The 26,501-nt window shown below is 39.6% G+C and overlaps 1 protein-coding gene across 4 annotated transcripts in view; it reads left to right on the forward strand.

Moving 5' to 3' along the window:
- LOC132377878 (microphthalmia-associated transcription factor-like) overlaps nucleotides 1-26,501 on the forward strand; it is a 241,490-nt gene that overhangs the window by 193,876 nt on the left and 21,113 nt on the right. For 3 of the 4 annotated variants that reach the window (XM_059944314.1, XM_059944318.1, XM_059944316.1), the window contains exons 4-7: nucleotides 3,082-3,105; nucleotides 6,041-6,097; nucleotides 22,742-22,837; nucleotides 24,886-25,003. In XM_059944314.1, coding sequence (XP_059800297.1) covers nucleotides 3,082-3,105; nucleotides 6,041-6,097; nucleotides 22,742-22,837; nucleotides 24,886-25,003 — 295 coding nt within the window. The remainder of the gene's footprint in view (nucleotides 1-3,081; nucleotides 3,106-6,040; nucleotides 6,098-22,741; nucleotides 22,838-24,885; nucleotides 25,004-26,501) is intronic. The other variant, XM_059944317.1, reaches the window with a different exon arrangement.

The following is a 26,501-nucleotide window of genomic DNA, read 5'->3' on the forward strand; positions in this document are numbered from 1 at the left end:
GGAAGAGACACTGTTATGCTTTTTTTGCTGCACAGCCAGTGTGAACAGTCCAGGTGAGAACTTATTCACCCCCTCAACTGCAGTTCCATTGATGTTGATCGAGGCAAGCCTGCATCTATTCCTCCTGTAATCCATGGTCAGCTCTTTTTTTTTGGATGTTGAGGGAGAGGTTGTTACCTTGGCACCACGGTGTCAGGGTGTTAACCTCTCCTCTGTAGGCTGTCTCATCACCATTAGAAATAAGGCCGATCAATGTCACTATCGACTTTGTCAAAATTCAAAAGTGCCTTGACAGATTAATTGTCAAGCCAAAGTACACAGTTTAAAAAAGCAAAGTGATCTCTTATTTAAGCTGCTAATTAAAACAAGAATAAATAGATGGTAAGTTGGGGTGAAGGTCTTTTATTTTGTCACTCTGTATGGTTCTACACTGAAAGAGACACCTTTAGTATCTGAGTTATAATTCTGGGGGCTGAATTATGATATACTACTGTTCGGAGTATGTATAAAATACAGTGCCTTGAAAAAGTGTACAGCCCCAAAACTATTTACACATTTTACTGTTTCATTTTCTAGATTTAGAGTATGTTGAAGTACGATATTTTGAAATAATTACAAAACCAAAACATTGTGCATCATGTCAAATCAAAAGAAAAATTCCAAAACCTGTCAACAATTTACTAAAAATTAGAAAACAACATTGTGAGGCTGAAAAGTGTTCATCACCTTTGTAATTACTATGCTAACTTTCCTGAAATGCAATATACAGTATTATCTTACCAATTCACCTAATTTGTTGATGTAGAAAATTGGAGGAGCACTTGTTTTCAGTGAATTCCTCAGAATGAATACCCCCTCTCTGTGTGAAGTCCAACAGTGTGGTGGATTTTAAACAGATCAGACAAAGACAAAAGAGCATTCAAGACAAGTCAGGAAAATGGTAACAGAGAAGCACAAATCTGGAAAGGATATAAGACTATCTCAATATACATAAGAGCTTAGTGCAGTCTATCATGAACAAGTGGAAAAAATACAAAACCACAGCCATATTGCCTAGTTCATATTGCCCCTCCAAACTTACCAGAGACGAATGGCATTTGTGAGAGAGGCTTCTGTGATGCCAACACTCACTCTAAGATGCAGCAGTTTACGGCTCCACAATCTCTAAGGCCTTGCATAAAAATGGTATTCGTGGAAGAGTGACCAGGAAGAAGGCCTTAAAAAATCAGCACGTAACCTTGCCCACTAAGACTTCACAAAGTGCCACTTAGAAGATACTGTAATGATGTGGAAGAAGGTCTTGTGGTCGATGAGAACAAAGTGGAACTTTTTGGCCTCAACACTAAGTGGTACACATGGCATAAATCTAATACTGCACATCAGCCAGGTAACACCTGTGGTGAACTACATATACCTGTCTGGACACGCCCCTCTGCTGACTGCTCCTGTGGCTCCTCCCACAGACCCCTGTATAAAGGCGGTTGGAGGCACTGCTCCCCCCTCAGTCTCCAGGATGTTGTGTGGTGGTCTCTTGCTGCTAATCGTGGTCTCTTGCAGCTAATAAAAGCCTATCGTTCGCCTCCCGTCTCCGAGAATTATTGATGGTGCATCAACACCATCCCTACTGTAAAATGTGGTGCAGGCAGAGTGAGGCCATCCGGATGCTTTTCAGCAGTAGGGACTGGAAATCTGGTCAAGATTGATGGGAAGATGAATGCTGCTAAATGCAGCGAGATCCTGTATAAAAACTGCTGACCTCTGCCAGAAAGTTTAAACTGGGGAGGAAGTCCATCTTTTAGCAGGACAATGACCCAAAGTACGCTGCCAGAGCAACCATGGAGAGGCTTCAAAAGATGCACAGTGGGACACATTTAGGTGCTGAAAATTTACAATGCCCAGCCACATAGTGCTCAGACACAACTATGTACCTATCCAGGAGTCTCTTAAAAGAGCCTATCGTAACTGCCTCCACTGCTGTCGCTGGCAGCCCATTCCATGCACTCACCTGTCTCTGCAAAAGAAAACGTACCCCTGATATCTCCTCTGTACCTAAAATTGTTTTATTGTTTAGTTAGTGGAGGTGATACCTGTGCTCTGTTGTTGTGGAATATTTTAGTATTCCAGCTTAGCTGTTAATACTGAATGAGGCTTCAATGAATAACAGTCGAAGTCAGAAGACAGTACTGCTAATTGATCCAAGGCTGATAATAGTGCTATTAACCAGTGCAATGGGATAGCACTTAAACGTAGTTTATACATTATTCCTTCCCTGGGGTGATATGGTTCACTTTCAGAAACAAATAGAATTTATTGGAAAAAAATAATTTTTAAAGAACATATTGGCTGCTATATGTGGACAATTTAAATTTGACGCAAGGTCATTTGTTAATTGTATTGGTAAGCATGTTAGTGTGTTCTTGACCAAATATTAAGATTGTATTATTGCACCTAAAAAGTATAATTTTTGGAACATCTGAGAAGGTCCTCAAATTTAAATAGACCTCTTCATGATGACATTCATATTTAGATTGTGGCCATATTTGTGGAAATGATTATGGTACGGTAAGGGAGGGTACAGCTTTTATCAGCACAGTTTCTTTTGAACTATTGTGAATTGGTTATTTATAGTTGACATCTACGTTCAAAATCCAGCGATATTTCATGGTGGTATGGCTGCTTTTGTGTGATTTACAGTAAAGAAAGCGCATTCACAGCAAAAGTTAGGAACTAAAATTGCTTTACTCGTTGCATCATGTTTGTGACAAACATGGACATGTTTTGCATCTTGGTGTTTTTTCCCTGTTGATACAATTGCCAAATTGCCAATTATTATTTAATTAATTAAAGTGACATCTCAGAAAGTAATGTATTTAATATCAACTGCACATCTATTATGAAAATAATTTTAAGCATAACTACCTCCGTCTAGGGTTTTTAACATTTTATCTCTACCTTGTGTTGTGTTGAACTTCACTCTGCAAATATCTAGATATATTTTAAACCCGCTTTAATGTGCATGTGCACACACTCTTTAGCAATATCCTTTGGAGAGAAACTAATATTATTTATTTTCTTTTACAGGTTTGGTTGCCGGAAATGAAAATGGTAATAATTATATTATACATTAATATAACACTGAAAATCTGCTATATTTATCATACTGTTAGAATAGTTAAGATCTATAAACGTTGCAAGTTTGCTTTGAAAGTTATGAAAATATCTGCAGAGCCAAAGTTTTCCCCAGGGTCCAGCAGAATCTGTGTGTTGGTGCAAGCTAGTGAAACTAGAATTCCTGTTTATCACATATTCATCGTTTTATTTCTGTTGACTTTGAATGATTTTACTCTGACACACACACGCGTTTGTTTCCCTTGTCCTTCTTTAATGGACTGGTCACAGATTTGGAGATGTGTCTAAGTAACCTAGGCAAGCAACTGCAATGCAATTTGTTGACTGTGCACTGATGAGCCACTGTGAACTGCACTGACAGAGATGAAATGAATTTTCAGGATGATGAATGGGGCAATGGTCAAAAAGGCTGCTTTGTCCTGTAGAGTGTCAAGCTGATTATTGCTGGAGCTGCACTCATGCAGCAGGTAAAAAATAACCCAGCAGGCGACAATTTACTGCTTATTAGAAGTGAGAAGGCTTTAGGTTGTTTAGAGATGAGTCACTTATCACAGTGTATCCAGCCCCTGACCTGCTTTTCAAGCCAAAGTCTTCCTTCCATGAGTGCTGCTGCTGGGTCTTGACCCAAATCATTGATTATCCCTGTACTTCCAAAGGTGCTACATGACTTGCTAAGTTCTATAGCAGTTGGTTTTTGCTTCAGATCCTAACATCAAAAGTCTTTTGTCTCCCTATTTTCTCCCATTTTGCAGTTAATTATGTAAAAACCTGTTGGACAGTAAATAAGAAAACTGAGATTGTCCGGGGCCATATTCCACCATATTGGATAGCTATCAGCATTGTAAATGTGGGTCAGCTTAGTGAGAGATGAAACTACTCCTGGAGCATAGATTTTAATACCGTAGCCAGGATGTTATCTTTTGGCTTACCTGTACTGTATTCAGTGCTGTCAGCCATTTCTTGACCACATGGAATGCATCAAAGTTGCTGAGGAATGACTTCTGTGAAAATGGGGATGAGAGCTAGATGGGTAATCTGTGTTCCAGTAGCAATTTGTGTGTGTTGGGTAATCTGCTTGACACTTCAGCCATAATATATCTGTGAAAGCTTCAGCCTTGTCATTAATGCCTTTTAAATACTGGGCCTGGCCATCAATGAGTGTGAGGTAACACATACAAAATGCTGGAGGAACTCAGCAAGCCAGGCAGCATCTACGGAAAAAAGCACAGTCGACGTTTCATACAGAGACCCACAGCAGGAAGATAAAAGAGGATAGAGAGAAAAAGATAAGTAGATTTAAAAAGTGGGGAAAGGGGAGAGAGAAACAAGGTGATTGGTGAAACTGGGAGGGGAAGGATGAAGTAAAGAGCGGGGAAATTGATTGGTGAAAGAGATGCTTTTTTCATTAACTGCTTAGTCATTTACCAACTTTAACTTTATGATGTAAAGCAAATTAAGTGTTCTAAATTGATCCATTGGTTGGAGATCAATTTAGCTTTGTCTGTTGCAGTATTATTTTTGTTGTTTAGGTCACAGATGATCCTTTGTTATAGTTTCATCAAGTTAAAACCTCACTGAAGTCGGCCAGGTAGATCACAGAGCCCATCACATCAGGAGATCTTGCTTCCACAACTTACAGTCTGATAATATCCCAAACCCACAGTGCCCACATCTATCCTTACCAAAGATCTACAAATAAGATTCACTTTGTAGACCCATCGTCTCTGCCTGCTTTACCTGATCTAACTTTCCTCTTGTTATTTCAACTCTATTTTATCTGTCCTTATCATCTCTCCCCCCACATTCAGGACATCACCCATGCTCTCCACTAAGTCAACAACCTTGAATTCCCCATCTGCCTCATCGTTACAATGGATGTCTAGGCTTTATTCCTTCAGCCCCTCCAGGAACCACTTAGCACACTACACATCTTTTTGTGGAACGAAGACCCAATCAGTTCTCCTACACCCACACTCTCATCCATCTGGAAGAGCTTGTGCTTATAATAAGCAATTTCTCTTTCAACTCCACAGATCCAATGTGTAGCTATGGTGTCCAGCCTAGCCTGCCTTTTCATTAGTGACTTGGACCAATGTCTGCATCAAACCTTACCTAGAACCCTTCTGCTTTGATTTGCTTCCTACTGCACTCATGCAGAACACATCAACTTTATCATCTTTGCTACTAAATTAGAAACATAGAAAACCTACAGCACAATACAGGCTCTTCGGCCCACAAAGTTGTGCTGAAAATGTACTTACTTAGATATTATCTAAGGTTACTCATAGCTCTCTATTTTTCGAAGCTCCATGTACCAATCCAGGAGTCTCTTAAAAGACCCTATCATATCTGCCTCCACCACTGTTGCCAGCAGCCCATTCCACGCACTCACGACTCTCTGCATAAAAAACTTAACCCTGACATCTCCTCTGTACCTACTTCCAAGCAACTTGAGACTGTGCCCTCTCGTGTTAGCTATTTCAGCCCTGGGAAAAAGCCTCTGACTATCCATACAATCAATGCCTCTCATCATCTTAACACCTCTATCACGTCACCTTTTATCCACCGTTGCTACAAGGAAAAAAAGGCTGAATTCACTCAATCTATCCTCATAAAACATGCTCCCCAATCCAGGAAACATCCTTGTAAATCTCCTCTGCACCCTTTCTATGGTTTTCAAGTTCTTCCTTAGTGAGGCGACCAGAATTGAGCACAGTACTCTAAGTGGGGTCTGACCAGGGTCCTATATACAGTGGCATGCAAAAGTTTGGGCACCCCTGGTCAAAGTTTCTGTTACTGTGAATAGCTAAGTGATTAAAAGATGACCTGATTTCCAAAAGGTATGAAGTTAAAGATGACACATTTCTATAATATTTTAAGAAGATTACTGTTTTGTTTCCATCTTTTACAGTTTCAAAATAACGAAAAAGGAAAAGGGCCAGAAGCAAAAGTTTGGGCACCCTGCATGGTCAGTACTTAGTAACACCCCCTTTGGCAAGTATCACAGCTTGTAAACGCTTTCTGTAGCCAGCTAAAAGTCTTTAAATTCTTGTTTGAGGGATTTTCACCCGTTCTTCCTTGCAAAATGCTTCTCGTTCTGTGAGATTCTTGGGCTGTCTTGCATGCACTGCTCTTTTGAGGTCTATCCACAGATTTTCGATGATGTTCGGGTCAGGGGACTGTGAGAGCCATGGCAAAACCTTCAGCTTGTGCCTCTTGAGGTAGTCCATTGTGGATTTTGAGGTGTGTTTAGGATCATTTTCCTGTTGTAGAAGCCATCCTCTTTTCATCCTCAGCTTTTTTACAGACTGTGTGATGTTTGCTTCCAGAATTTGCTGGTATTTAATTGAATTCATTTTTCCCTCTACCAGTGAAATGTTCCCCATGCCACTGGCTGCAACACAAGTCCAAAGCATGATCAATCCACCCCCATGCTTAACAGTTGGAGAGGTGTTCTTTTCATGAAATTCTGCACCCTTTTTTCTCCAAACATACCTTTGCTCATTTTAGGCAAGATTAGTGGCCAAAAAGTTCTATTTTTAACTTCATCAGTCCACAGGACTTATTTTCAAAATGCATCAGATTTGTTTAGATGCTCCTTTGCAAACTTCTGACACTGAATTTTGTGGTGAGGATGCAGGAAAGGTTTTCTTCTGATGACTTTTCCATGAAGTCATATTTGTGCAGGTGTCGTTGCACGGTAGAACAGTGCACCACCACTCCAGAGTCTGCTAAATCTTCCTGAAGGCCTTTTGCAGTCAAACAGGGGTTTTGAATTGCCTTTCTAGCAATCCTACAAGCAGTTCTCTCAGAAAGCTTTCTTGGTCTTCCAGATCTCAACTTGACCTCCACCATTCCTGTTAACTGCCATTTCTTAATTACATTACGAACTGAGGAAATGGCTACCTGAAATCGCTTTACTATCTTATAGCCTTCTCCTGCATTGTGGGCATCATTTATTTTAATTTTCAGAGTGCTAGGCAGTTGCTTAGAGGAGCCCATGGCTGCTGATTGTTGGGACAACGTTTGAGGAGTCAGGATATTTATAAAGCTTTGAAATTTGCATCATCTGGTTTTTCCTAATGATGACTGTGAACAAGCCATAGCCCTAACAAGCTAATTAAAGTCTGAGACCTTGGTAAAAGTTATCTGAGAGCTCAAATCTTTTGGGGTGCTCCTTTCCTTTTTTTCCACTCTAAAATTGTACAAAAAACAAAAATAATACACTAATCTTGCTTAAAATGTTGAAAAGAAAGTTTCATCTTTAACTTTATGACTTTTGGAGATCAGTTCACTTACTTAACTATTGTCGGTAACAGAAATTTGACCGGGGTGCCCAAACTCTTGCATGCCACTGTAGCTGCAACATTACCTCTTGGCTCTTAAACTCAATCCCACGATTCATAAAGGCCAATGCACCGTACGCCTTCTTAACCAGAGTCAGCCTGTGTAGCAGTTTTGAGTGTTCTATAGACTCGGAGCCCAAGATCCCTCTGATCCTCCACACTGCCAAGAGCCATAGAAACATAGAAAAACTACCGCACAATACAGGCCCTATGGCCCAAAAAGCTGTGCCAAACATGTCCCTACCTTAGAACTACCTAGGCTTACCCTTAGGCCTCTATTTTTCTAAGCTCCATGCATCCATCCAGAAGTCTCTTAAAAGGCCCTACCTTTTCCACCTCCACCACTGCCAATCCATTCCACGCACTCACCACTCTCTGCATAAAAGAAACCTACCCCTGACATCTCCTCTGTACCTACTTCCAAGCACCTTAAAACTCCGCCCTCCTGTGCTAGCCGTTTCAGCCCTGGGAAAAAGCCTCTGACTATCCACACGATCAATGCCTCTCATCATCTTGTACACCTCTATCAGGTCACCTCTCATCCTCCGTTGCACCAAAGACAAAAGGCCGAGTTCACTCAGCCTATTCTCATAAGGCATGCTCCCCAATCCAGGCAACATCCTTGTAAATCTCCTTTGCATCCTTTCTATGGTTTCCACATCCTTCCTGTAGTGAGGCGACCAGAATTGAGCACAATGGGGTCTGACTAGGGTCCTATATAGCTGCAACATTACCTCTTGGCTCTTAAACTCAATCCCACATTAATACTATATCCTTACCATTAATACTATATTCTGCTATCGTATTTGACCTACCAAGATGAACCACCTCACACATATCTGGGTTGAACTGCATCTGCCACTTCTCAGCCCATGTTTGCATCCTATCGGTGTCCTGCAGTAACCTTTGACAGCCCTCCACACTATCCATGACACATCCAACCTTTGTGTCTCCAGCAGATTTACTAGACCATCCCTCCACTTCCTCATCCAGGTCATTTATAAAAATCACAAACAGAAGGGGTCCCAGAACTTGATCCATCCAGAACCACTCTTTGCCTTCGGTAAGCAAGCCAATTCTGGATCCACAAAGCAAGGTCCCCTTGGATCCCAATCATCCTTACTTTCTCAATAAGCCCTGCATGGGGTACCTTATCAAATGCCTTGCTGAAGTCCATATACATTACATCTACTGCTCTACCTTCATCAATGTATTTAGTCACATACTCAAAAAATTCAATCAGGCTCGTAAGGCACAACCTGCCTTTGACAAAGCCATGCTGACTATTCCTAATCATATTATGCCTCTCCAAATATTCATAAATCCTGCCTCTCAGGATCTTCTCCATCAACTTAACAAAGTAAGACTCACTGGTCTTATACTTTCCTGGGCTATCTCTACTCCTTTTCTTGAATAAGGGAACAACATCTGCAGCCTTCCAATCCTCTGGAACCTCTCCCGTCCCATTGATGATGCAAAGATCATCGCCAGAGGCTCAGCAATCTTCTCTTTCGCCTCTCACAGTAGCCTGAGGTACATCTTGTCCGGTCCCAGAGACATATCCAACTTGATGCTTTCCAAAAGCTCTAATGTCTATATGCTCAAACTTTTCAATCCACTGTAAGTCATCCCTGCGATTGCCAAGATCCTTTACCATAATGAATACTGAAGTAAAGTATTCATTAAGTATCTCCGCTAAGTATCTCGGTTCCATACACACTTTTCCACTGTTACACTTGATAGGTCCTATTCTCTCACGTCTTATCCTCTTGCTCTTCACATACTTATAGAATGCCTTGGGGTTTTTCTTAATCCTGCTTGCCAAGGCCTTCTCATGACCCCTTCTGTCTCTCCTAATTTCATTCTTAAGCTCCTTCCTGCTAACCATATAATCTTCTAGATCTCTATCATTACCTAGTTTTTTGAACATTTTATAAGCTTTTCTTCTTGACTAGATTTTCAAAAGCCTTTGTACACCAGGGTTCCTGTACCCTATTGTCCTTTCCGTCTCATTGGCATGTACCAAAGCAAAACGCTACGCAAATATCTCTTTGGGTTCTCATGTTTAATTGTCATTTATTCTTTGGAGCACCTCTCTGTTTTCATGGATGTTTTGTGAAGAAAAAGCATTTCAGGATGTATATTGTGTACATTTTTCGACATTAAATTGAACCTTTGAATTTTTGAACATTTGCCATATTTCTGCCGTACATTTCCCTGAGAACATCTCTTCCCAATTTATGCTTCCAAGTTTCTGCCTGATAGCTTCATACTTCCCCTTACTCCAATTAAACACTTTTTTGTTCCCTCTCCAATGCTGTGGTTAAGGAGATAAAATTGTGATCGCTATCTCCAAAATACTCTCCTACTGAGAGACCTGACACCTGACCAGGTTCATTTCCCAATACCAGACCATGTACAGCCTCTCCTCTTGTAGGCTTATTTACATATTGTGTCAGGAAACCTTCCTGAACACACCTGACAAACTCTACCCCATCTAAACCCCTTGCTATAAGAAGATGCCAATCAATATCTGGGAAATTAAAATCTCCCACTACGACAACACTGTTACTTTTATTACACCTTTCCAGAATCTGTCTTCCTATCTGCTCCTCTATGTCCTTGTTACTATTGGGTGGTCTATAGAAAACACCCAGCAGAGTTATTGACCCCTTCCTGTTTCTAACTTCCACCCATAGAGACTCCGTAGACAATCCCTACAGTCCCTCCATGACTTCCTCCTTTTCCGCAGCCATGACACTATCTCTAATCAGCAGTGTCATGCCCCCCAATTCTTTTGCCTCCCTCCCTGTCCTTTCTGAAACATCTATAGTCTACCACTCTAAGTAACCATTCCTGTCCCTGAACTATCCAAGTCTTTGCAATGGCCACAACATCATAAGTTCTTGCCCTCAGATTCATTAAGATCATTTATAATACGTGTCTTCCATCTCTGGACCTCTCTGTCTCTAGCTCAGAAGACAAACTGTTCACCGATATTTACTATTAACTTACTGATTACACAGCTATCCCATCTGCACCTCCTCTGTGCTTAATACACTGGGCTGAGTAAAAGCATCAGAGTAGCGTAGCGGTTGGTGTAGCGCTTTACAGCATCAGTGATCAGTGTTCAGTTCCCACGCAAGTTTCTTCTGGGTGCTCAGGTTTCCTCCCACATTCCAAAGGCCCTTGGGTTAGTAAGTTGCGGGCATGCTATGTTGGCGCTAGAAGCACCAAACACATCCCCAGACTGTGATGGTCATTGACGTAATGGGTACATTTCGCTGTGTGCTTCGATGCATTCTTTTCAAGAGGAGTAGAATATAAAAACAAGGATCTAATGCTTAGGCTTTATACTGCATTGGGCAGACCACACTTGCAGTATTGTGAGCAAATTTGGGCCCCTTATCTTAGAAAAGATATGCTGCTTTGGGAGAGGGAGAGGGTCCAGAAGAGGTTCATGATCATGGTTTAGGGAACAAAAGGGTTGATGTATGAAGAGTGTTTGATGGTTCTGGGCCTGTAGAAAAATGAGGGCAGAATCTCATTGAAACCTATTGAATATTGAAACGCCTAGATAGACTGAATGTGGAGAAGATGTTTCCTAAAATGGGGGAGTCTAGGACAAGAGAGCGCAGTCTTGAAATGGAGGGACGTCCATTTAGAACAGAGATGAGGAAGTATTTCTTTAGCCAGATGTGGTGAATCCGTGGAATTCATTGCCACAGACGACTGTGAAGGCCAAGTCATTGGGTATATATTAAAGCAGAGTTTGTAAGGTTCTTGATTAGTCAGGGCATTAAGGTTTTGCGGAGAAGGCAGGAGGGTGGAGTTAAGAAGGGTAATAAATCAGCAATGGTGATTTATGGTGGAGCAGACTTGATGGCCAAGTAGCCAAATTCTCAAGGTCTTATGACTTTATAAAGCTAATCTTTAATAAAGATCTTTATCTTTCATACCCTGTATCCTGAAAGCACAACACCCCTTTCTCTCAGTTTCTCCATCTCTGTTGTATCTATTCTCAGGAAGAGGTTTTCCATTCCTGAAATTCCTCATTTTTCAGGACATATGGCTTCCCCTCTACCATAGTTGATGGGGCCAAGACACATATTTACTCCCATGATTCACAAGTCTGAAACCCTGCGCCTGGCACCAATTCTTCTGCCAAACAGTTATCTGTCATATTATCCTGTTCTTACCCTCACTGGGTAAGGCAGCGGTCCAGAGATTGCCTTTTTAGCTTCCTATCTATACTTGCTCTTCAGGATCTCATCCCTTACCAATGTCATTGTTACCAATGTATATCACAACGTCTGGATGCTCACCATCCTCCTTAAGAATGTCGTGGACCTGATTCTGTTACCTGGGAGGCAACTTAACATCTGGGTGTCACTTTCACTTCCATAGAATCTCCTGTCCCCGTAACTACTGAATCCCCTATTATTACCACAAGAACCAGCTTCTGCAATCTCAAGCTCAGCAGAAAGGTTACAAGCTCTGTGATGTGCGTATCTGCTGATTCTGATGGTCCACAGGAATTCTATTGCTAACCGCAAGTCCACTTCCTTGTCTATGCCATTTAATGCAATTGTAGTATCACAGGATGGAGAGTGACATTGATGTACAAATGGGACTTGATCTTGACAAAAATTGTGTGTGATCAGTTCTAACAATGATCTTATGGGCAGAAGTATCTGCTGAGGTTGAGTTCACTCACCACTACCGGAGATGCAGTCTCGCATCTATGTCCTTCTTGACTCAGCCAGCTTTGTCAGTGCTGGTGGTATTAATCCAGTAGTGCTGATGGATATTCTGTGCCCTTATTATTTTCAGTGCTTGTTTCAAGTGTTTTTCAACATGGAAGATCAATATTTCATCAGCTGTGCGAGGACATATGTGTATCAGGAGGTTTTCCTGCTGTGTTTCATTTGATGTCACAGACTTCATAGTCTGGGGTCGATGTTGAGAACTCCTAGACTCAGTCCATCAGCTATGTATTTCTTTACCTTCTCTCTCTAGAGGATTGGTCCTACCAGTGGGATTGGATCTACTCCCGGATTGCATCCATCGCTGAAGCGTAGTCATCTCACTATTCCTGTGTTGCTTAACTGTGAAGATAGTTCTTGTGCTTTAGACACCAGTCCCTGGATGTTTATGAGGCGAACTTTGCAAGAGTGACTGAGCTGTTATTCAAACTCCTTGGTCCTTAGATGGATGATGATGGTGCATCCCAGTGTATTCTTTTTACAACTAAGTGATTTGCTTGGTCATTTCAGAGGGTAGATAAGAATGTTGAAAATTTGCAACATTACAGAGATTGGAAGTTTTATATTTTTATTGACACGGAGCGTGGAATAGGCCGTAAGCCCTTTGAGCCGAGATGCCCAGTAACACCCGACTTAACCCTAGCCTAATCATAGGACAATTTACAATGACCGATTAACCTACTAATCTGATGGCATATTCCCCCTAATAGGGCACAAGTGAAGCAAAAGGTGTTTTACAACAGTCTGGAAGCTTTTGGTCATGATTACTAAGATGAGTTTTTCTTAACTTCCTGATTATTAGCCCAGTGGGGGTTGAGCTTACCTCTCTGGTTTTAGTCCAGTACTTACCAGATCATTAATCCAATGCCCTACACTGGATAGAAGAAAGGGGATGTAGGAGGGGTGGGGTTGGGAGCTGCTCATAAGCAGATCAGGTACAGGGCCAGAACAACACAAGGGAAGTGCTGTTAGCTGCCGTTGAGGGCTTCTGCCTGCTGCTTATATCCTAACTTCCAGTGTTTTCCTTGTCTTTAAATCAATGTTCCTTCTAAATTTTTTTTAAACAACTGCGTAAACCAAACATTCCTCTGAGCAGGAAGTTTTTGCAATGGCTTGAAAAATGTGTAGCACTTTAGATGCTTTTTTTGTAGTATGCATACTGAATGAAAATTGAAAAATCACATACTTTTGATCTTATTTGTTAATTGAAGGGTGTAATGAAATACAGCACAACAGAGAAAATCTTACGTTTCATAAACTTTTTTCTCCTATCTTTATTACAAATCTATTGTCTATAAATATTCTCTAGATTAATTGAGTATCCAGATGAAAGAACATTTTAATCCTCATTAGGTCAACCAAATGTTCCACTTCTAGCCTGTTTCTGGATTTACTTTTGGTTGAGTTCCTAAGACTGAATCTATGCTTACAGTCAGCGCTAAAAGCTCGGAATTTTCCAATGATGCCAATAAGACTTGACAGTTCTTAACATTCTTCATTTATAAGTACATAGTGAATGTCTTAACTGAACCTATCTTAATTTTGTTTATTGTTACAATTTGTAGCAGTGTTGTAACTTGAAACACTGACAATGTAAATATGTTGAAGCTCTAACATGTTTCAAAAGGTGTGGTACATTCATTATTTAGAAAATTTATGAATTATATTCATTAATACAATTAATTACAGGGTATTTCACAATTATATTAACATAGATTTCAAAATTATATTAGCATAATTATATTAACATTATATAAAGTAAAATTCCAACAGCGTAGCAACAAAGGCTATGTGTTGTGGCAGCATTTGAGTTACTGCACAGCTGTGTACCCGCACTGCTTTGAGAGAACAGTGCTTTAAGTCCTTCTGTGACCTTACTCTTTCCATCTTTGAAATTTTCTACAATCGTTTGGCTGTAGAGGTTCCATTTTCTGCAGCTTCTGTCAAACACAAATGACTTGACATAATTTTCCCTACTTTAAGTCTTAAAATATACACCTGTTTCTAAATAAAATGGATCTTCCCCCTGAATCTTTTGGCATAGTAAATTTTCTGTACTTATTTGTGGAGATTTTGAGCTATAATGCCAGTTTTTATATGTAATAAAGGCCTACCTTTAGGGTTGACCTGTTTTCACATAGAAACCCTCTATCCTTTAGCTGTAATATTTCTAGTTTGGCAACAAAAAAGTAGGATCAATTTTTCAATTTTGGAATGAATTTCAGTTCATCCTAGACTAAAGGAATTACTTTCCCTGATTTCTGTAACTGATGCAATGAAAATTGGACAAGGTTTATTAAAGCAGCCAATGCACTGATGACAACAACAGTATGTATGTATTTATATAATATCTACAACTGATCAATAATAATATCTGGAGGCACTTCACAAGGCAAAATAAATTGATGTTGTGATATATATATATATGGATATTAGGACGGATTCTCTGAATTCCCTGATTGTTTTTGAAAGGAGGCAAGACCAGGGGGTGGAGCCTCATCTCCTGTCAAAACTGGAAAGCACATTTAATGGTTTTTTTTAATGTCCAGTCTTCAGAGATGTTTGAAAAATAATCAACAAAAAAATCAAAGTAAACAATATTTTCTTCTTTCAAACCAAGGTAAATAAAATGAATCCATTCTATGATGGTATGAGGTGATGTTGTTAAATATGAAGAAGACCGACAGTACTTGAGGAGTTAAAATTAGTGGCCATTAAGAGCCAAAAAGAAATTTGGGTGGTCAGCATTTCTGTAAGATCAGGATTGTGGGAGGAGAAAATGAGTGTAACTGATACTTGAATTTGGGGATGCAGATGTAAACTAGCAAAAAACTTGAATTCCGAACTAAAGCATCAGGAAACAACAAAGCCAAGGATCATCTTTGTATTCTGGACATTCTTGTGATTGTAATCAAATCTGGGAGATGATGGAAGTGCTCAGTAGATGTGGCAATAAGAATCTAAACCAGTTGTCTGCCATTTTCATTTATGTCAGCGTCAGAAGTAGGATTGAAGGACTTCGCCATAAAAACAGAAGAAGCAGACACAGAAGGAAGCCATTTATATCCCTATTCCTGCTGCACCAGTAAGACCATGACTATTTTTACCCCACAGTGGCACTTTCCTGCACTAATCACATATCCCCTGTCTTCCTTAATGTTTAAAAATCTGACCATCTCTGCATTAAATATAATCAGTGACTGATCCTCTACAGCTTTTGTGGAGACTCACTCTGCCCTTGAGACTGAGTACTGGTTCAAGATACATTTGTCATGGTAAATAGCAACTTTTCATTTATTCTGACAAGCCCCTTAATTTAAACATTTCAACAAGATCACCTCCCATTCTTTCAAATCTAAGGAGGAGCAGACTTGCTTAATCTTCCTCTTATGACAAACCCACCATGCTAGCAGTCAAATCTGGTGAACCGAAGGTGTATTTTACCTATTGTAGATATATCATTCATTGGGAAGGGAGACCAGACTTATATGGATTTATTTTCACCAGGGTTCTGTATAATGCGATTAAGATGTCCCTGCTCTTGTACTCAATCTTTTTTCACTAAAAGCTGATGTACGATTTGTATTACTGAAACTGATAGAATACGACTATTTACTTCAAGTCACCCATGACTCAGAACAAAGGCCCCTTTCATCTCCTCTCCATTTAGAAAGGACTCTAGGTTTATTTCTTTTTTCTATCAAGGTTGATTTCATCTGTCATGTTCTGCTCCTTCAGTTCATATGTCTATATCCTACTGGGTCCTCTAAATCTTTTTCACAGCCCACATGTTCACATAACTTTGTATCATCAAACTTGGAAATAATACAGTTGATTCCTTCATCTGGATTGTGTACAGCTGGGTCCCAAGCCCAATCTCTGCAACATCAAACTGGTCATAGCTTCTTAAAGTGAAAGTAAACAGTTACAAAACGCAATTAGAAATACAACCCCAAAACAAAAAAAAGAAATCAGCAAACGCTGGAAATATAAAATAAAGCAGAAAATGCTGAAAAATACTCTGTAATTTTTCAGAGTTAAGGGCAGTGCAAAGCCTCCGCTAATGGAACCACCACCTTACTGTGCCAGAGGCCCTGATCAATCTTAACCTCTGATGTTGTTTCTGTGGAATGTGCATATTCTCCCCATGATGAAGTGAGTTTCTCAGGGTGCTCCAGTTCCTTCCATATCCGAAAGATGTGCAGATTGAATCAGAATCAGTTTTAACATCACTGACATATGCCATGTGTTACATACCCCGTAACTGGGTCACTTACCAGCAAAGATAGAGAGGTCCGTTGAAGTCTGATGGTACTATTTTTAACAGTATTTATTGATAAAATACACAAAAATAATATCAATGCAAACATACAGATAATATACGTCGTCAATACTAAATCTAAAAGCGCGGGTATAATAATAATCATCAATAAGAAATAGCTCTATCGTTGTCTAGGGGTAGGGGATAATGTATTGTCCGATGGAAATATAAAAGTCACTCAAGTTCATTCAAGCTGCAGCTTCTTGGTTGGAGAGAGAGACGAAGGTTTAGAATTTGCCCGGTTTTCCGTTTTATGATGTCGATCCTTTGAAATGGCGTCGGTGGTGATCTCTTCCTTAGCTAAGCCGCCTGCCGTGGCAGGGCCTCAATCCCGGGGCAACGAGAAAGGACACACTTGGGCCCTCCACCGGCTATCGCTATTAAATGCTATCATGGAACTTCTAGCTTTTCTCCTGGTGCATGTGAAGGGCTGTTCCCCAGACCCTCTTTTATCCTGACTCACAGGGTCTCAGATGTCAATCAGGGTGGAATGATGCCATCCCCCAACCAGCCCACGTTGCCTGAGGGCTTCCATGAAGTACAGCACTCAATCCACAATTCCGTCTCCAAGAGACAATGACCTGTTCCGTGGCTTTGTATCGCTGGGGCCAGGACATTCCAAACGTCTCTCTCTCATTTCCTGGGTCTCCTGACCTGACTTAATAGCAATCTTGCGATTCTCAAAAAGGAGAAGTTACAGGCGTAACACATGAAACTTGTTGTTTTGCAGCAGCAGTACATTGTGCTGAATATGAATAAAAGCTATAATTTGGAAAAGAGGTATATGAAAGAAAATTAAATTAAATGAGTAGTGCAGAAAAAGAGGAAAATACTGAGGTAGTGTTTATGGATTCATTGTCCATTCAGAAACTATTCCTGAAACACTGAGTGTGTGTCATCAGGCTCCTGTACCTCCTCCTTGATGGTTGTAATGAGAAGAGGGCTTGTCTTGGTGGTCCATGGGTGCCACCTTTTTGAGACCTTGCCTTTTGAAGGTGTCCTGAATATTTTGGAGACTAGTGACCACGATGGAGCTGGCAGAATTTACAATTTTCTGCAGCTTTTTCTAATCCTGTTCAGTGGCCCCTCCATACCAGACGGTTATTGGCCACCGTGAGTTGACCTGAGCGTGTAGGTGAGTGGTAGAATTTGTGGGAAGTTGCTAAGAATGTGGAGGGAATAACAAATGGGATTACTGCAAGATTAGCATGTAGGTGATTGATAACAAGTAAAAGGATCTGTGTCCATCTGCTATCTCTCTCTATGACGTTAATGTTTCAGGTCAATAACTTCCCATCAAAACGAGGAAAAGTAAAAAATACAAGTGCGTTTTAAGTTCAGAGAAGGGAAGAGGGCACAGATGGTGTTGGTGCCTCTTGAGAGAAGGTGGTGAAGGCTTGTTGATTATTTGCTGTTCAGAGGAAATATAAATAGAGGGAGATAAAGGGGAGTAGAGGTGTGGAAAAATTAATAACAGAATTAGTAGATACAGAACCCAGCAACCGCTGGACATTGGAAATAAAAGAAAATGCTGGAAATATTTAGCTGATAAGGTAGTAACTGTGGTGAGAGGAGGTAATATTAGGAGTTGATGACTTATCGTTAAATCTGGGGGCTTCTGATGCCTTGTGGAAATGCTAGCCACATAAAGCTGTGTAATGATGTAGTTTTTCACAATATCTATAAAGTAAGATAAATGGATATTTTCAGAGAAAACATGGAAAATGAAGCTGATGATTTATCAGAGACCATAGTTCCAGTGCTGGGATGAATGATTTGAAAGGGAAGAAGAATTATGGGTTTAGCATTGAGATGGGATTAAAGGAGCCAGTGTTTAGTATCGACAGAAGAAAATCTACAGCTTTGTCTTGGGGAGAACAGCAATCTCACTGACTCTCCTCTCAGCTTTGAAACACTTGGACAACAGCAAATCATATACCACCACCCCTTCAGTACCAAGCACCAAACTTCCAAACCTGGGCCTCTGTACTCTGCTCTGCAACTGGATCATCGACTTCCTTATCAGGAGATCATAGTCAGAGTGAACTGGTAAAAATACCCCTCCTTGCTGATAGTCAACACAGGAAGGGTGCATAACCCACTGCTTTACTCCCTCTGCACTTACGACTGTATGGCTAGGTGCAGCTCAAACACTGTCTATATATTGACCGATGACATAACAGTTGTTGGGAGAATCTCAAATGGCAACTGTATGGTGCAGAAATTCAAAGTAGATTCACTCAACATCAGCAAGACCGAGGAATTGATTGGGGATTCAAGGAAGAGGAAATCCTCATTGCAGTATACTGGTAGAGATTGTGAGCAGCTTCAAGTTCCTGGGCATCAATATCTCAGAGGATCTCTCCTGGGCCCAACTCAGTGATGCGATTGTTAAGAGGGCACCCCAGCAGTTATACTTCATTAGGAGTTTGAGGAGATTTGGTATGTCACCAAAGGTTCTTGCAAATTCCTGTAGTGGAGAGCATTCTGACTGGTTGTATCACCTGGAATTGTAAATGCTCATGACCACAAGAGGCAGCAGAGGGTTGTAGACTCAGCCATCTCCATCACAGGCAACACTTTTCCCGCCATTGAGGATATCTCCAAAGGGTGGTGTCTCAATAGGATGACATCCATCATTAAAGATCCTCATTGTACAGAATGTTTACATTACTACCATCCAGCACAGGAGCCAGAAAGCGCTCATTCAATGTTTCAAGATAAACTTCCTCCTCTTTGCGTTCAAATTTCTGAATGGTCCATAAACATTACCTCGTTATTCATTTTTGCACTATTTAGTTCAGTGATTTCTTTTTTGTCTTGCTCTGTACTTCTGCTGCAAAGCAATCTGCAAATCAAGTGGCGGATGCTGAGGGCATATTGCCAGAAGTTATGCAAGGTAAATAGACAAGAGCTTTGTAAAATCAAGAGAAATCACAAGGATGGTGAATTAATGGATTCAGAAGCAAGGTCTGCAAAACACAGCCATTGATGGAGAAAGATGACACTCAGATATAGTGGTTTGAGAAATTAAAAGGTGTCACTGCTTGGGGAATTGAAACTTGGGTAAATCAACAGCATGATGTTTGAAATTCATTTTACCATCACACAGAGAAATTTAGCATTTTGTTGAAAATGTTAAGCAGCAATGATTACGACAGATAACTAATGTTAAATTTAGATTGACAGTCCTCTGCTCATGAAAAGAACACTGATAAAACAGATGGCTGTGATGGTGATAATTTTAACAAGTTCTAAGACAAGAAGAAGGTTCTGTGTGATCTCACCCAAGCTATAAATGACTCATCTTGAAAAATAATATTGCCACGAATAGATAAAAGGTGTTTTTCAAAATGTGAAAAAAACCTTGGGCCAAAATTTGGATAGGCACTGCCTATTGTTTAGGCACCATGACTGAGTTTCGTGTACCAAAATGGCATCTACGTGTAGCACTTGCTACAGTCCATGACTTTCTCATGTCATGATTACCCACCAAAAATATACAGATTTGGAAGATTATAACTCTAACATTAGTTTACTGTCCTTGCTGCCATTTTGGAGCAGCAGAAAGGAACATTCGCCAGCACCATTTAAACATCTCAGATTATTGCTCCTGTATGTCTGGATACATTGACAGCAGCCCAGAAATTTGTTTTCCAAGATAGGTATTAGACTTGCTAAAGTACAATTGGCAGCGGTTTCATTGAGAATAAACCTGTGCCCTCTCTGACTTGTGCCTGCATTGTGGTTGGGTTTTACAGGTTGCCAAATTGGGTAAAACACCACTTTCAAGCTATAATAGATGGTGCTGCAAATTACAAGCTCTACTTGTGCAAGACTGCTGGTGGACTGTACCATGCACTTTGACCTCAAACACATGCTCCCTGGAAGGTTTGAATAATCAAGCATTTCATAATACAGAACCATCAAAGTGCTTTCCTCTCACAGTCTTAGGGATCATCATTGGCCAGAAATTTATATGGGTATTTCAATGAGAAACAGCCACAAAAAGTTAGTAGGTCAGTGACCAAGTAGCCTGTGATGAGTGGCCTCTGATTGCCCAAAGCCTTTCTGCTTTCAGTAAGGCATAAATTAGGAACAGCTTCTTCCCCTCCACCATCAGATTTCTGAATGGGCCATGAACATTTCCTCACTATTTTAAACACAAAAGATTCCGCAGATGCTGGATTTTCTAATGTCCTGTTGAAGAATTTTGGTCCTTTCTATAGATGCTGCCTAACCTGCTGAGTATCTCACTATTTTGCTGCCTTTTTACACTTTATTTTTATATATATTTTTTAAAGTACCATAGTTATAGTTTTATATATTGCACTGTACTTCTGCCACAAGACAACAAATTGCATTGCATTTGTATGTGATAATAAACCTGATTCTGATTCTGAAAAGGAATGTGATGGAATGCATACCTGGGATAAATGTTTCTCTGACAATACCCAAAGCTTGGTACTGTCCTGAGTAAATCAACCAGTTAATTGTCATTTCCTTTAACATGCTGAACATCTACTTCATTCAGCATCAGGTATCATAGCTGACTGTATACTAGCTGTAAACGCACATCAGTTTCTCATCTGAACTAATCCAACTGCATCTTCCAAAGCCACCATCTCTACCACCACGAATGAACAGGGCAGAAAGTGTAGGAGGAACCTCCACAGCTGAAAGATCCCTCCCAAATCAACATACCGTCCTAACTGGAAAGTGTATCACATTTCCAACACGGTGACTGAATTAGTGTCATGGAACTCCCTACTCGAAGATGGTGTGGGGATGTCTGGTTCAAGGCATGCACCACCATCTCCTCAATTAGAAATGAGGCATAAAACAAACTGATGAACTCTAATTATAAACTGAATATTTAGAAAAATTGAATTGTTTCCAAGAGAATTTGTGTGCAAACTTCAGGTGAGGAACCATCATTATTATCCTTCCTTCTGCTCTGGCTATAAGCCATCAACTCTCTATCTACAAATTCTGCCTCATTGCTATATTCCATGTTGCATGTAGTTTCACTTCCTGAGCTGATGAGTGCAAGTACAGAATGAAATTAAAAATTGGTTCCCATTATCACTGTCTTCTCTCACTTCCTTGATTGCTGAGCCAGGTTGATGTTCTTTGGTATCTGAACTGGCAAAAAAGGCACAAGGCTCAAGTTATGCTATGGAGTGGAGAGAGTAGCTTGCCAATGGTGCACTGTCTTTAGTAGGGTATGTGAATTGAAGGGAAGGTAGGATGTGAAAATCACACCTTTCTTCTTCTTTTCAATTTGTTGTTGACTCTGAACTCAGCAATGTAGCATTGCACTGATTGAAATTCCCTGGGGATTAGCATCATCTAATCGTAGGATATCTGAACATGTCTGTTCCCTCTATGTAGCTGCTGTCAACTAATCTCTGGAGAGATTAAATTACATATTCACAATGTTGAAAATTGTGTTTGAGCAATCTGGTTACCTTAGCTGAACAATTGTCAGCACGCACAAGCTGCCAGATGTAGATCTGAAATTCGTACCAGTATCTTGTGTGTTTTGGAGTACATGAAGTGAACGATAAGGATCTGGTGGAGTGTGCAATGTGTTTGAAACTTAACAAGAAATGGTGTAAGCAAACGTATTTATACACTTTTGAGATTAATGAAATTCTTGCTGAACTGTGTCCATGTGCTCTTAGCTTAATTCTTGGAGCTGAACTACGTGAGTTTCTGCTGTCACTACCTTGAGTATCTCAAGGACCTTCTTGCCCTTTGTACATAGGGGGCATATTTTTTTTATTCAGCAAAGCATTCAATCTAGCATCTGAAAATACAAAGCCTGCCCTTTCCCAGCCTGTGGTGCTTTGCAGTTTTGCAGGTCAGTTTCAGTTGTTAAATGTATGCCAATTACAATCCATCTTTTATTTAAGAGGCCCCCCCCCCCCAAACTGGTACTAGCCATTCATGGCAGTGACTCCTGTTAAAGCACCTAGCTTATGTACATTGAAGTTAGCATTATTGGATGCTATGCTTGCATTATGATTTGTAGGAACTTGCTCGGTCACTTTCATGTCCTGAAAAAGGCAAGCCAGTGGTCAGCAGCTATCAAACTTAATCCACATTAGCTAAAGGCATATGAGGCCTTATGCTTCATTTTCTTATGTTTCTTTTTCTTCTGCTGGTTGTCACAGATGGACGATGTCATTGATGACATTATTAGCCTGGAGTCAAGTTACAATGATGATATCCTTGGACTGATGGACCCAGGAATTCCAATGGCTAATACGGTAATTTTTCACTTCAAATGTGTTTCTGATTTTTTTCCCTCTTATCCCTTTTCCATAGCTTTTTCCATTTAGTACCTACCACGTTTCATGCCATACTGCTCCCTTTGCTAAGACAAAATGGAATTAAGTTGTATAAGTTAAAAAGCAAATAAAATGGCAGTGCTATCAGAACAGTGTGTTTGTGATTTAAATGCATCTCAAATTAATTATTCTAAGATTTTTGTTTTGTTGGAGAGCTTACTCAATATTTCTTATATAAGTCTTATTCATTATAGCTATGTTACACCAAGACCTAAAAGAATACTGAATCCTGAATACTAAAGCTACAATCCAGCTTTTCTCAGAATAACTTTGGAACAAACCAAAATAGTGCTTGAACAAACTGCTTGAAAATAAATTAAGAATACTGATGACTGAAGTAATTTCAACATTAGTGTGCTTGAAAAGATATGCTCAATAAGTGATTGTTTAAAGTTTAGGAATTGTCAATTCCCTGTATCTGAAGATTATACTTCTTCCCCTTTTGTGATACAACAGCAGCACCTGATGGTGTTAAGGTTTGACACTCAACATGAATTAAGTCATGCAACTTCATTAGCGATAGTCATTTATTTCAAATTGTCATTTCTAGTCCTCTTACAGAATTTATTCACTTGTTCACTTTCAAATGCAATAAACATTAATAGTTTGAAATAAGTTACTTGTTCATTCATCTCAGTTTTTATGGTAATGCTCTGTCCAAAATGTTTGGGCAATATCCACAGAATATGTGCAAAAATAAAAAAAATAAACATAGTTTTGCTTTTGAATGTCATAAAAGGTTATTAGTAAAGGTAGTTAGTAATTATTTGAAAGAATAATTTGTAAATTTGAAAGCTTCATAAATTATATTTGAGCTTGGTTAAGTCCACTCAGTTTTACGTTAGTCCAGTTTATAATGAAATATTTTGAAAGTAGCATTATGCATAAAGAATTGCCTGTCTGTCAGAAATAGCTGCATATAATGTGAGCTGGTTTCACAAGGAGGTCCTCTGTGGTAGGAGCTGAAGTTCCTGCTGCTGAACTTGAGAAGCTGTGCTTCTTTGTTTTAAGGAAAAAAGTTTCTGTGTCCTTTGTCTTCCTTCAGAACTTTTCACATACCTTTGGTGTGGTCTGCTAAATCTCTTCACAGTGTACTACATTTCTGAGCTGTGTGATGCGCAGTCTTTAAAACGCTACCTTATCTCTCTCAGCCAGTCATTAATATAGGTCAAAAAAGAAAACTTTCCTTATTCCTAATTCTGAACATTATCATCCATTTCTGTAATGATGAAAAAGATATTTCAACACTACCCTCTGCTCCCTGCTCCTTGTATAATTTTAAATTTAAGCTGTAACTATTTCCTTAAAACCATGGTGTCTACATTTCTAAGTATTTTTAATATTCTTTACTAGAATGTTGAAATCAATACATGTACTGTAAATACATATCTCCAGTTATCCATTAACAGGTGGAAATGAGGTGCTTTTTACAGTCTTTGTATTAAAATAGCTCCCAGAATGTGGTTTGGAGCTACTGCATTTTTATCCAGTGAAGATGAAGGATTGGTGACAAGTTGCTCTGCTGGGTGACTGGAAGGGAAACTGAAAACATTTGGTGCTCCCAGATGCCTGCTCTCCTCCTTGTTGAGAGTTTAGAAGCTAATGTTGAAAATCTTTGCCATGGACCATCTCACACACAGAGGTCCAACTAGCCTTCGTGATGAGGGGAGTGGAACTTTGAATTAGTACATGAGGTACCAACCAACAAACCTGTTTTATCTTAAAAAGGAGTTGAGTTTCTTGAGTGTAATTGGCCAGTAATTCATCACAATTCTGCCTGGAACTTAAAATGTTCTTTTTATGCTACATCCATTGCCCTTATTAAGAAAAGTTAAATGAAGTTAATGGACATGATATTTTTACTAATAAATCCGTGCTGAACTTAACTTACAGTTTTCCAAGTGTCCCTCATGTAAAAATGAGTACAAATAATTGTGAATAACACTTGTCATTCTTTTACATTTCAGTTACCTGTACCTGGTAACATGTTAGATGTCTACAGTAATCCAGGAATGGCAGCTCCTGCTGTTACCATCAGCAACTCCTGTCCAGCAAATCTGCCAAACATTAAAAGGGAACTTACAGGTACAATGCAGCCCAATTTTTCACTAAAGACAGCATACCTAATTGATTTAATTGTCTACTGCTTGTGGCTAAAGGGATTAGTGTGTTTAGAATATATATATATACACGTAAGTGAGATTAAATCAATAACATTGATATTTCTCTCCAGATTACATTGATTAACAATGAAAATATTTTAAAATATGGAATCATCTTACTGACAAAACTGTTCCCAGATTCAGGAAAATGCACTTTAGGTAATATTTAACTGCTATTTTAATTGAACAAAGTCTGGACATTGAAGAAGAAAATTCAAAGAACACTTTACATCTTATTAAACACATAGGCAAATGGTTAAATGGGTCTTCCAATTAATAGTGCTGACATTTAGAAACCTGAGCTCATTTAATATTATATCAAATTCCCTAACTATATTCTCAAATCAGTGCCCTCAAAACATCAGATGCTTTCACTGATTGCATATAAGTAATATCCAAAGGTTATTCCTGTCTTCAAAATATTCTTTCCAATTCACAGTTTACAAAACCATGCAGCCTCTATTATCAACTGAAAATTAAAGATGTACTTTCACTCTGTCCTCAGTTACAGATTGCAGGAAATTCTCAGCAAAAGATGTTCATTCACCTATTGTATAATTCCAAATTCCCCTCATACACTAATGTTAAATGGCAGATTAATATGCAATATTCTACACTGAAGGAATGGTTTCTGAATGAGAGAACTTTTGAAAGTTATATTTAGGTTATCTGCAGCCTAATTTCTGTAAAATCGGTGGAAGGAAACTACTTGGACCTGGGAAACTGTCATCCTTATGTGCCAATATTTACAACTGTAATTATAGTAATTTTGCATTGGTTGTAAGTAGATATCTGTCAATCTGTTGGCCATTTCTTTATTTTTATTTACAGTACTGTCATTACCAATTTTAGGGATCCACTTTGCCCTTTACCATCCTCCATGGGAAGAAACTGTTAGTTTTGATGCTGTCTTCTAGCCTCTTTAGATATTCCCTTTTTGCTATTATTTTGTCACATTTTGATGTATTTTGTATCTCCACCTGTCACCACAATCTGCGCTAGTCTTTGCCTTTTTGTTTCAATTTCCATTTGTACTTTTTATGATAGAATTAGTGGGCAGTGTGATGCACCATCAATAACTCTTGGAGATGGGAGGTGAACGATAGGCTTTTATTAGCAGCAAAAGGGACCACGACATCTTGGAGACTGAGGGAGGAACAGTGCCCCCAATCGCCTTTATATAGGGGTCTGTGCGAGGAGCCACAGGAGCAGTCGGCAGAGGGGCGTGTCCAGACAGGTATACATAGTTTACCACACTGTGCGTTCCAAACTTTTTTGAATGTCACCCACCAATCTGCCCAGTTTGTTCAGTTTGATCTCTCAGTTAGTCCTGCCCAAACTGAAAACCTTGAGCACTTTCCACTTCTCTTCACAAACACTGCTTTAAATTGTGTTATATTGTGCTCTCTCAGTGATAAATA

This window comes from Hypanus sabinus, chromosome 19 (genome assembly GCF_030144855.1).
Source record: "Hypanus sabinus isolate sHypSab1 chromosome 19, sHypSab1.hap1, whole genome shotgun sequence".
NCBI classification, from domain to species: Eukaryota; Metazoa; Chordata; class Chondrichthyes; order Myliobatiformes; family Dasyatidae; genus Hypanus; species Hypanus sabinus.